The sequence below is a fragment of the Zerene cesonia genome, chromosome 18 (genome assembly GCF_012273895.1).
Source record: "Zerene cesonia ecotype Mississippi chromosome 18, Zerene_cesonia_1.1, whole genome shotgun sequence".
Lineage (NCBI taxonomy): Eukaryota > Metazoa > Arthropoda > Insecta > Lepidoptera > Pieridae > Zerene > Zerene cesonia.
The window spans coordinates 706927-718632 of NC_052119.1; the positions used below are offsets into that span (position 1 = coordinate 706927).

The 11706-nt window shown below is 40.5% G+C and overlaps 1 protein-coding gene across 1 annotated transcript in view; it reads right to left on the reverse strand.

Moving 5' to 3' along the window:
- Nucleotides 1-11696, reverse strand: part of LOC119834045 (vacuolar protein sorting-associated protein 13A-like) — a 24818-nt gene extending 13122 nt beyond the window's left edge. The window contains exons 1-17 of the mRNA XM_038358322.1: nucleotides 11636-11696; nucleotides 11184-11312; nucleotides 10575-10937; nucleotides 10157-10428; nucleotides 9540-9713; nucleotides 8841-9154; nucleotides 8399-8552; nucleotides 7141-7354; nucleotides 4843-4956; nucleotides 4206-4293; nucleotides 3266-3407; nucleotides 2573-2707; nucleotides 1970-2217; nucleotides 1547-1683; nucleotides 909-1202; nucleotides 388-551; nucleotides 6-33 (exon numbers count right to left, since the gene is read on the reverse strand). Of these exons, the coding sequence (XP_038214250.1) occupies nucleotides 6-33; nucleotides 388-551; nucleotides 909-1202; nucleotides 1547-1683; nucleotides 1970-2217; nucleotides 2573-2707; nucleotides 3266-3407; nucleotides 4206-4293; nucleotides 4843-4956; nucleotides 7141-7354; nucleotides 8399-8552; nucleotides 8841-9154; nucleotides 9540-9713; nucleotides 10157-10428; nucleotides 10575-10937; nucleotides 11184-11312; nucleotides 11636-11696 (3031 nt within the window). The remainder of the gene's footprint in view (nucleotides 1-5; nucleotides 34-387; nucleotides 552-908; nucleotides 1203-1546; nucleotides 1684-1969; nucleotides 2218-2572; nucleotides 2708-3265; nucleotides 3408-4205; nucleotides 4294-4842; nucleotides 4957-7140; nucleotides 7355-8398; nucleotides 8553-8840; nucleotides 9155-9539; nucleotides 9714-10156; nucleotides 10429-10574; nucleotides 10938-11183; nucleotides 11313-11635) is intronic.
- Between the last annotated feature and the right edge of the window lie 10 nt (nucleotides 11697-11706).

Consider the following 11706-nt stretch of genomic DNA (forward strand, 5'->3'; position numbering starts at 1 on the left):
CTCGCTCGCCTCGTAGCAGACGTCCGACCTGCCCTGTGTCACCAATACAAGCAAAGATAAGATGCGCATCGCCATCGATATAGTGACTCGTAGAGTTATCCAATTTAGATATTTTTTCCATTGTATACATCCAATAAATCGAACGCCTTGCTGAAACCTGTACACATACTATTGACTAAAGTTTCTCTAGTTGTATTTACCAGCGACGCTAGTAATTTCCTCGAATGGAATTAAAATATAATTGTGCTATAGAGCATGAAGAATTTTTATGAAGGAATTCTAAGCACTGCTCTCAAATCTCATGAAAATGTATCTCAAGAGACATAAAATTTGGGTGATGTGATATTTCGATAACTTGCTACTCTGTTCTCACTGCGTCCAGCTCACCTTGATCTGCAAGGGCAGCGCGGTCTTGTTGACGAGCCAGTAGGGCGCGTACAGCAGCAGGCGCGCCGTGGCGCCGCGCTCGAGGCGCGCGCGCAGCACCAGCCGCTTGTTGCCGCCCTCCGTCTCGCACTCCGTGCGCATGCTCACCGTCTTCTCGCTCATCTCTGCCAACACCACAACCCACCTCAGCCCCATATTTTTAGCGCTAGCCTACCACCCAAGGAACTTCTTTATATTATAACTATTTTGGTCTGTTTCAAATTTCATAAAGGCTTTATTATCTCTAATTAAAATCTACTTATAGTTTGTACACATTATAAGAATTACACTATAGCATAAGTTGTTTTACATACTTTTTATAACATCAATTACTAAAATTCTAAATAATTGGGGCAGAGCACCATTATTATTGTAAGCGAGATTTGAGTATAACCTGAATTGAGTTTGAATTGAAATCTCAAATCTAATAATAGTTAAAAAATTTTGACTTAGACTACAATAAGCAATGTTAATCCTCCCACCTGGAGAATAAGTAAACCGTCCTGTCCACGGCAGCCCCAGGTAGTGTACGTCCAGCGTGAAGCGGATCTGTTTCCCCGGCGGCAGCGTGTACAGGTGCGCCCGCTCGCCCGCCTCCAGCCGCACGTTGAGCTCCCTCCCCCCGGGGGCTCCCAGCCCGGCTATCAGCTCGGGAGGGGAGTGGAGGGTCGCGTGGGCTTGTAACGCGTGGGGGATGCGGTTGTGGATAGCTAGTGGTGCCAGTACGCGGATAAGGAGGTTGGGTATGGATCGCGATATCGCGTTCGACTGGCAGCCTGCAAATTGGAGGATTACATAAACCTTAGAATAAATCATAGTAACTGGTATACAGTTCTGCTGATAACGAAAAAATTTATGTATATCATTTTCAGATCCAATTAATGAATATAATTTAGCTAATGTACGATGATTTAATTAGTCAGTAATTTGTTTTATTCATCTACAAGTTATTTAAACACAAAGTAAAATTAAAAGTAGAGATAAATATTCCTTCTAGAAGAGAGTATTAATATTCATAAGATAATATAAAATAATCTACATAAGAAATACACATTTTCTTTATAAACCATAATATGGCTATGTTGCTAATAATTATTTCAAAGCAGTGTAAAGAACTTACCTTCAGCGGGTAATATCCGCATAGCGAACACACTGGGGTCGTTATCTTCTAAGGCGGGACACACTATGTCTTTCGGCGTCTCCATGTCTCCCACTAGGTCCATCCACCATATTCCTTGGATACTTGCTTTGTAACCCCTGTAAATAAGAATTGCACTTTTCAAAATTCCAACCTTAAAATATTTGTCAAAATAAAAAAAAAAGATGGAGACGATAAATGAGGCCGAAAAATTGGGTTATTTTTGCAGTTGGTCGCAATCAGAAAATCCACCATACAAATAAAATTCTATTCAACATGACAGACCAGACAATTAATTTATTTATCTTTAGTGATATCCCGTAAATTTTTATGGTGTTTAATGACTTATTACGTACACTATTCGATCGCTTGCTTTCTAATGATGTACAGAATGTGGATACTCACTCGAAATTAGTGGGCAACAGGTAGAGCCGGCAGTGGTACGCTATGTGGAGCGGCACGTTGTAAGTGTCGTGCGGAGCCAGAACAGCTAGACGCAGCAACCCACAGAAGGGGTTGCGCACCGACCCCACGCACGTCGTGACCCCCTCGACCCCATCGTCCCCACCGACCCCTGCGACCGCCGCGCCCGCCGCTTCCAATTCCGACTGGCGATATAGCAATTCCACAGCGTACGAGGTCTCATTGCGTACCTGATGCAATTGATAACACACCTCTAAATATATTAAACTAGATTATCGCCCACGGCATTGCCCGCGTAGCCGCAAGAAAGCAAGTTTTGCATGGATCCCGTTCCCGTGGGATTTCCGGGATAAAAACTATTCTTTGTCCGTCTTCTAGTTCTAAGCTACCTCTTCACTAATTTTCAACCAAATCGGTTAATCCGTTCTTGAGTTATAAATAGTGTAACTAACACTGCTTTCTTTTATATATATAGATTAATTCACCAATTTAATGATATGCCCCGGGCCTATCTTTCCTGCGACTACGCGGGCAAAGACGCAGGCGGAAAGCTAGTATATTTATAATAACGTATACTGTACAAACCTGCAGCGGTGATCTAACGACAATTTTCTTCGTATTATACTTGGCAGTTCTCTCCACGGCCACATAGTAACGTGTCCCATTCTTGCTCGGGTTTAGGACGTGTAGTTTGGATACCGCACGTTGAGGACAGTGGATCTGAAGTTAAATAATTAAATGATTTCCGAATGCAGTTTTTTTTGTACCTAAAATTGATGACATGGTTCTTAATCTTTGTATATCTATTAGTTTTATACTTTCTCATAATTATTAATTATTACTTGATGATTTAGTGTGTGACGTGTAATGTTAGGTGTGAAGTGTGGTGTAAAGTCGGACGTCATGTGTGCTATCTGTGTGACGTGGGGTGCCATGTGTGACGTGTCATGTTGCGCGTGACGTGTGATTTCGTGCGTTATGTGCATTTGTTTTTATTTGTGTGACGTCGTGTGTGATGATGTATATGACCCATAATGGCCAGTTTATGTGTGACGTGTGATGTTAGGTGTGATATCAAACGAGTGCTGTCGTGTGTGGTGTTGTGAGTGACGTGGAATGCCATTAGTGACGTCGAGCATGATGTGTGAATTCATGTATTAAGTGTAATTTGTGCTTGATGATGTCACGTGTAATGGCATATATGTACACTCTGTTGTTGATTATTATGGTTGAATTTCGAGTAGAGGACCGCTAGTGCGTAGGTGAGAGGTGACTCACGGTGAGCGGGTCGAAGCCGCGCAGGCGGATGTGCAGCGTGTGCGCGGCGAGGCGGCGCTGCAGCGCGGCGGGCGAGCGCGGCGCGCCCGGCGACCCGCGCCGCGCGCCGCACTGCGCGCTCGAACCGAACCCGCCCTCGAAACTGGACACGGTTGCTTCTAACTCAAACTCAAACTCAACATGAGTACTGAGCAGCAAGTAGCGAGTTGCATGTCTTTTCTTCTCGGTACTAACGACATTTGTAATCCGTTGCAGTTAAACTTATTTTAACTACCACCGATTCGAAATGGCGTTTTTATAAAAGATATTAACAATATATGTAAAGCTATACGGGTCATTAAAAATACGATATCGATGGGAATACGGATATTTGGTTATTTAGGATCCACGGATAAGGAAGTCTTCATTTTCTAACTCTTATTAGTGGTGTTATTTCTGTAAAGTGATCTTATAACATTCTCTAATATGATAAAAATATATGACTTGGTACTTTATACTATTGGTGATACCTAACATCAATTTCTTTTCACATCAAACTTAGTTACTTAAACAAAAATTTTAATGTGACATATAAATTATAAATAAATATAAATGATATATAAAGTACAAATTGAGCCGTAAAATAATTTTTAATATTATTATAGCGAAAATAGTGTAAAGCGATGAGACTAATAAACAGAATAGGTGGAAAATGGAACATTTTTTTTTTATCTTTAACTAACTGCGCCCCGTGGTTTCACCCGCGTAAGTCCGTATCCCGTAGGAATATCGGGATAAATAGTTCCTTATATATTATTCCAGTTGTCCAGCTGTCTGCGTACCAAATTTCATTGCAATCGGTTAAGCGGTTTTTGCGTGAAAGAACAACAAACCCACGCACATCCTTACAAACTTTTGCATTTATAATATTATAGTAAGATTAAAAACAATATCTCTTTACCAATCCCATTCATCACTGATGTCCGTCATCTCCTGTTTGGTTTCTCTTTCTATTTCTTCCAGCAAGTCAGCACCAGACGTATCGCAACCTTAGGAAATGGTCCAAAAATTTATATTTTCTTTTTCTTGCTTATAAATAAATTATTTTAAGCTAACATTCTGCACGCTTTAGCAGTCAAAGGAAAAGATTTACCGTAGACAGAGCAATTATAAGACAATACCATACCCGGCCACGCGTTGCTGTGGCTGAGTAATAATTAAAATATTAAGATTATAAATTATTGGGATAATTAATCGAAATAAAAACTAACCTATATCATAAGCTGGACCAAATTACACATAAAATGCCAAATTTCATCAAAATCGGTTGTGTTGGTGAAGAGTTCATTAGGAACATACATCATGACACTGGATTTTTATATATTAAGAGGATAAGCAGAGATTTATATGAGTTTCAAATTCCAACAAATAGTGTAATTCAAACTACGATAGATGAAATCTTCGAAATCTTAAACATGGTTACAATATCGGAATAAGATTTTAAAGATAGAAGACAGACTACGACTACATTACGACTCTATAAAGTCTATTATTTACGGGCTAGAATCTAAGATCAGAAGTATACATCTAAAAGTTACCAGGAGTGCTAGGTCTGCTGGTGTCCACGTCATAATCAGCGGTGGCGACGACGCGCTCGTTCCCGGGCAAGTCCGCCTCGTTGCGCGCGCGCAGCTGCACTGTTGAACCGGGCCCTGTACATGGTGGTTCAGATTTGTGAGCATGTCTGGATTAAAGCCTTTTATTAGAAAGAAAGAAAGAAAAGAAAGAAAGAGCAATGTATTTTATTAGCTTTACAAGAATGTTCATTGTCTAATAGGAAAATGCATCTGCGATTTTATGAGTATTTTTTACTTAATTATTAATTAGCTTATTTTAATTAGCGGGCAACTGAGCTGGTTGGTTCGCCTGATTGTAAGCGATCACCACCGCCCGTTAACATTTGCAGAGGCTCAGACCTGGCCGTGCGAACTGGCCCAATTCGTGCCGTAGCGTGCTCGACTCCCACATCTCAATACATATAACTCAAAGGTAACACACTGACATAGCGATCTATCAACGCACAGCCCAAACCACAAAATGGATCGGGCTTAAAATCCGCTGCGTAATTTTAAAGATTTCAGCGAACATAGGGACAAGGGACAAGAATAGTCCGGTCATTATACGATATTGAAATAACAAAAATTCCGACAGAGCTGAATTTTGGTGAAAACCTTTATTTTACTATAAAAAATAAAAATTTGAAAGTCCCCAGCTGTCCCATGAGTGCTTCAAAAGTTATTCGGGGTCAAAGGTCAAAATTTTAGGTTTTTTGAGTTTTTCTCAAAAACCGTAAGTTTTATCCAAAAAATACTTCAGACCAAATTTGTAGATCTCAAAATTCTCTACAAATATAGTTCTCATGATTTTTTCTCCAAGTATTACCGTTCCTCAGATATCACGATTCTAAGTCACGTTTATATAATGTGCACACATCAGCCTCGTATACACACATTGAGGTACTTAAGCAACCAAAAATTCCTGTTTGTGTCTCTTTTAATAATAATAATTACAAGCTCGCAGGACACCTTGTGCGAGGTGTCGAGGAGTAGCGACCCCGCGAACCAGAATGCTCCCGGGGGAGGTCTTCGTCTCCGGCTTGCCTTAACCGGCCGACCAGAGTGGAGTTGCGAAAGCTTTTAGCTCGAAGGGTGGATGTCAAGCGAAAGTGGCGAGTGGACACGTCGATACACGTGATGCTGGACCCTCATGCAGCGCGTGATCGTCGTTTAAAGTCCAGCGACGCCTCTCCACCCTTAGCTGCTCACGACATATTGCCCTCTTGTTGCTATTTTGTAGCGACTTTTTAGAGGACCCATTTGTGAGTTGGCGACTCACCGTCTGCCAATATGTTTTTACTAACTAATATGTAGTAAAAAAGGAGACGTCATTATTCCCATAGACCCAGTTACCAATCCATTTAGGACCTCCGCTCCATAGCCCAGTTCTATTCCTTACCGTTTTTGCAATAGTAGGACTATCTAGGATCATCCGCGGACTGCCTAGGGCTGTTATGGGCATTACATATTTTAGTGATTCATTTGCTCAAAAATTTTGTTACTTGTGGATTGTAATAAATAAGTATATTCATTCGAACAGAACGTTTAAGATTTAAAGACGCAGGCACATGAACGGAGCCACATGGACAATAGAGTAGGTAGCCAGATGTTATATTGAAGGCCATATTGGTAGAGGGGATTTTCGAAGGGACATTGACACTCATTAAAATATGTATTTTCAGAATATAATTCATAAAAGAGACAAAAACAGGATGTTTTACTTGCTTAAGTACCTGAATGTGTGAATACGTGGCTGATGTGTGCACATTATATAACGTGACTCTTAGAATCGTGATATCTGAGGAACGGTAACACTTAGAGAAAAATCATTAAGACTGTTTTTGTAGAGAATTTTAAGATCTATAAATTTGGTCTGAAGTATTTTTTGTATAAAACTTAAGGTTTTTGAGAAAACCTCAAAATACCTAAAATTTTGACCTTTGACCCCGAATAACTTTTGATGCACTTATGGGAGAGATGGGGACTTTCGAATTTTTGTTTTTTATAGTGAAATAAAGGTCCTCACCAAAATTCAGCTCTGTCGGAATTTTTGTTCTTTCATTACTTTTTTCAGGTCTAAATTGACCGGACTAAGAATGCGACTTTGTTTTACACTATGTAGTGACAAGTTCCGCTGAGCATAGTCCTGTATAATTTTTTTTATCTATAATAGGGCAGCGCTTGACTACTTGAATCTCGCCTGTTGGTAAGCTGAGTTGTGGCCTAAGCTAGAACGCGCTGGAATTCCCTAGACTGTATATAGGAGTGGAGGCCACTCGCCTATATCGTTGATGAGCTGCAGGGGGCTCTCCGCGGTGACGATGGCGGCGACGGCCGCGTGGCGGTCGGCGAGCGCGGCGCCCAGCGCCCGCAGCGCGCGCGCCGCCGCCGGGCCCAGCGTCAGTGACAGCGCCGCGCGCGCCTCCAGCGCCACGTACGTGCATAAGCGGCCGCCGTCCGCCGCCGACTCCACGCTGTCCTCTCTCTCGGGCTCCTGAATGCGATTGGGGGACTATGCGCTCAAACTCAAACATTTCTTTATTCAATTAGACTTGAGAAAGAATAGAAAAAATTTGATCACGAGGCGGGATTCGTACCCGTGTTTCTTGCCTAACCGTAGCAACGCCTAGCCTCTCGGCCACCCGTGATCCCGCCACAGTAATCGAATTTCTTCTACTCTTTCGGTTTCATGTGCCTAAGGGGCACCCCACGCCATCTATTGAGATGATTAAGAACCATCGCAACCAATACGAAAGATTATTTCAATGATTACAATATTGTATCAATGGAACGCGGCCTTTGTTAATTAGACTTCTCATAGAAGCACTTATGGATTATAAAATTTACCACCGGTTCGGAAAGCAGTTTCTACAGAGAAGAGCCAGCAAGAAACTATGTAGCTGCTCATTTAAATGAAATTAGATTTCGATTTCGACTCGACTAAAGCATTTTGTAATACGTAAATGCTCTATTTATTCAAATTCTTTTGTTTGAATTGTTGACACAACAGATATAAACGGTTTGAAAGCATCCGTATGATCTGCGTCTGTGTTGCGTCATCGGGTCACCGCGCATTCCTATTGGTGGCCGATAACGCGACGTCAAACATAATCGCCACGCAATCCCCTTTTAATTATTATGGATTCACATATACATTTGTATGGAGTCTATATTTGAGTATTAAAAAGTTTATAAACGCTTTTACCACCCTAAAATTTATTCACGAGCAAGGAGACACAACAACTAACATAGATGAAAAAAATAGCACATTACAAAGAAATACATAATAAAATAACATAGACACAATAATTGAAAATTTTAAAATGACGTATTAGCCGGTTATGTGTTTCATCTGTGAAAATGGTCCAGGCACAACTCATGCATATTGTTTGAGTAATTGACCCATAATATGTTAAAAGTCGGCTTCTACTTATTTAATAACAATCCACAAATTCTGATACAGCTTGGAGCTCAACAAATAACACCTCACAAATTATTAAACTTTAAAAATCAAATGTAAATATGGAAAACGCCTCACTTGTAGGGTCACCGATTTCTCGTCCTTTTTATCATCAGCATCAGCGAATGTTTCCGGTTTCTCTTCTTCTTCTTCTTCTTCTTCCTCTTTATCACTCTGTTCTGGCGCAGATGAATCTTCATCGTCGCTCATTTCATCGGCACTTGATTCACTGCTACAATTAATTATTTCATTTAATGAAATAAATTAAAATGCTTAAAAATCTTTCTCATTTGTAGACTGTTATTTAAAATTTAATTAAACGTTTCTTTCAGATAAAACATACATTTTAAACGTAAATTGAGACACCATGGAGGCACCAGCTTTTAAATAAAAAAATCAAAATCAAAATCGGTTCAGGCAGTCGAAAGTCCAAGGTAACTAACTCAAAAATACAGTCAAATGACCAGCTATTTTGTTGAAGTCGGTTGAAAATGTCTTCCAAATGATAATCATTACTTACTCTATAAACAAATGGCCCATAGCATACGACATTTTGTCCCTCTTCTCAACGTCACTGTCAGAATTCGAGTCATCTGCGTCGAGCGCTCTCAAGAATGACATGCTGCTCGTCTCAAAACCCATTTTATACTTTCTCTCCTTCTCATTCGGGTTCCGTAAGAATGTCATCTCATTATCAGTATCAGCTTCATCAGCTGATGTTTCCGATTCGAATTCCTTTCGCTTTTTGCTCTTTTTCGTTTCGGGCACGTGATCGGACATTGACTCTTCTTGTTCGTTTGTAGACACACGGGCCGACATCGGATACGATTTTGCCTGCAAGTTGAAAACAATTAGAATTGTCCTCATGTTCATGAATATCATTTTGCTTATGATCTTCAAAAAGAATCTGTCTAGAAGGCTATTTCCCTTCTAATTATAGTAATCACAGTTTTTTATTCTCTTCAGTATTTAATGCCCCAGTTCATTAATAAGAAGTTTGTTTCCTGAAACCGTCGTCATTGATCAGTCGTCCATCCTTTCCTTACTCCTTTCCCCTTAAAAGCGGCAGCGAATTTACTCTACACCACCTCTACAAATGTTTATCACTTCTATCGCTTACCATCAGACGAAACACCAGCTCAGTTGTCCGCGACATACAAAAAATACCAAAAAATGATCCACCGAGCCAACTATACCAAAAGCCCAGTCCACAACGAACCTGGAAGACGGTAGCGGTGATCTCGAAGGGCAGCTGGCGGTTGGCGTCGAGCAGCGGCTCGAGCAGCGGCTCCCACACGTCGAGCCGCTCGTTGTACGCGCTCGCCGCGAGCCGCGCCGCGCCTCGCCCGCGCGCCGCGCCCGACCACTCGCTCAGCGACAGCTCGCAGCTCAGCTGGTGCGTGGGTTCGTGAGAACACGTAATTCCACGCGTAAGCGATACAGGTAGATAGATATATTTCGAAAATTAATATAGTTGCGTAAAATCAAAGTCTAGAAAATACTAGTGAGATAGATAGTTAAACAGTTGATCCAAAGAACACAAAAACACAATACAATTACAATACAAAAAACAAAGCAAAGGTAATGTAGTACCAACATCGAGTTCAGAGAAAAATAAAAGCTAGATCTCATATAAATAGAGATATATATAAAACCATGTTGTATAACTTTGCTTCTAAAAAAAATAAAGATTTGTTCCTCATCTGTTCAGAGTGAAAAAATCTGTACGCTAATATAATAAAAACAAATAATGAAATACATAAATCAATACAACATCTAACATATCTTTTGATGGAAAAATTATTTTATTCAAGTTATTCAATAAGTTGGTCTCACCTTAACCAATAGCACTGGTATCCTGACAGTCTGCTCAATTTCAAACATAATTCGAACAATAGGCACGATCACATCCAAGGTCTCTGTCGGTTTCCCAGTCGGGTACTTCGGCTGATAAGAATCCTCATGGTGGAACGCCAGGTAGGGAGCCACCTTCTTCGGAGCCCAGAGGTCCTCATCATTCTTCTCCGATTGAGGGTTGTAGGTGGAAAAGTTGAACATCTCTTTCTCATCAGGTATTGCAAGTTCGGTTGATACTTCTTCTATTATGTCTGCAAGTAGGTTTTGGATATTAGTTGTATGTTATGAAAAATATTACTAAAATATTTATTTTAGGAAACACTTATTCAAGGAAAACATGCAATATTTTATTTGTAACAAGAATTAATATACGTAATTTGATGATGCGAGTACTAACCCATTACGGTATGTATCGTAGTCGCCGCAATGTGCATATCGATTTCCGACACCGACAATTTAACTTTGACCCCTTCCTCGATACTCTTAAAAGTTTTTGAGAACTCCACATCACAGGGTTTCAGTACTAATTGTGGTGGAAGATTCTTTAACTTGGACTGTAATTTCGACATGATCTGAAGACCAGCGAGAGATATGACTAGGGTCTCCGTATTTGAGTGGAAGGAGTAGTCTATGAGGAGTTCTGTGCGAAGAAGCAGAGCGTGACCCTCAGTTTTGTTGAGGTCTGTGAAGAACATGATCTCTGGCTGCCTGCACTGGATTGATATTGAAAGACTTGGCACTTCCTCCGATACCGATGTTGCTGGGAAAACGACGATTCTGATTATTTATTTTTAATCAAACATTCACTAAATTCGAAATAATATTGTGTTTAGTTTGAAATATTAATTCGTAACACGTATTAAAAACAAACTCTCCTACATAAAGTAAATTAATAAATAATATGAAATCAATATCAGCCGGCTTGAAGGACCATAATTAATTAACTAGAAAAAATGAAAACCACGTGAATTTAGTATAGTTTTATAGATTCCTTACGAAAACGTACCGGTCGAAAAATAGCCGCTGGTGGAATCGCTGGAGCTGGGGAACCTGGCGGCGCGGTTGTTGTTGGAGCGGTGCGGCGCGTCGCCCACGTACCCGTGGTTCACTACCCCGCCGTCCATTGTCTTGTCACCTGGATGTATACCATGGTTACAGGAGTTATTAATTATAAGAACCGTGATTGTCCTACATTCGGAATGCAGTACATAACAAAAGTGCTATTACTATATGCATGGTAGTGTGTCTATTGTTATATTTTGTATCGATTTAATGTATTATTTTATGCATCATTTTAAATATTTGCATTAAACACACCTTGCAAACGTAACATAACTTATAAGCCACAAAAACTCACAAAACTACATGTGTCAAATTCCTTACACCTTCCTCCTCGCCATTTACCTAAAAGGGGTTACAATACAAAGACAACTTGACGTATCGGGATAGAAGTCTAACCAGGCAGCGCCACTTTCCGCATCAGTATAGGAGTCTCACCGGGCAGCGCCACTTGACGCATGGGTACAGGA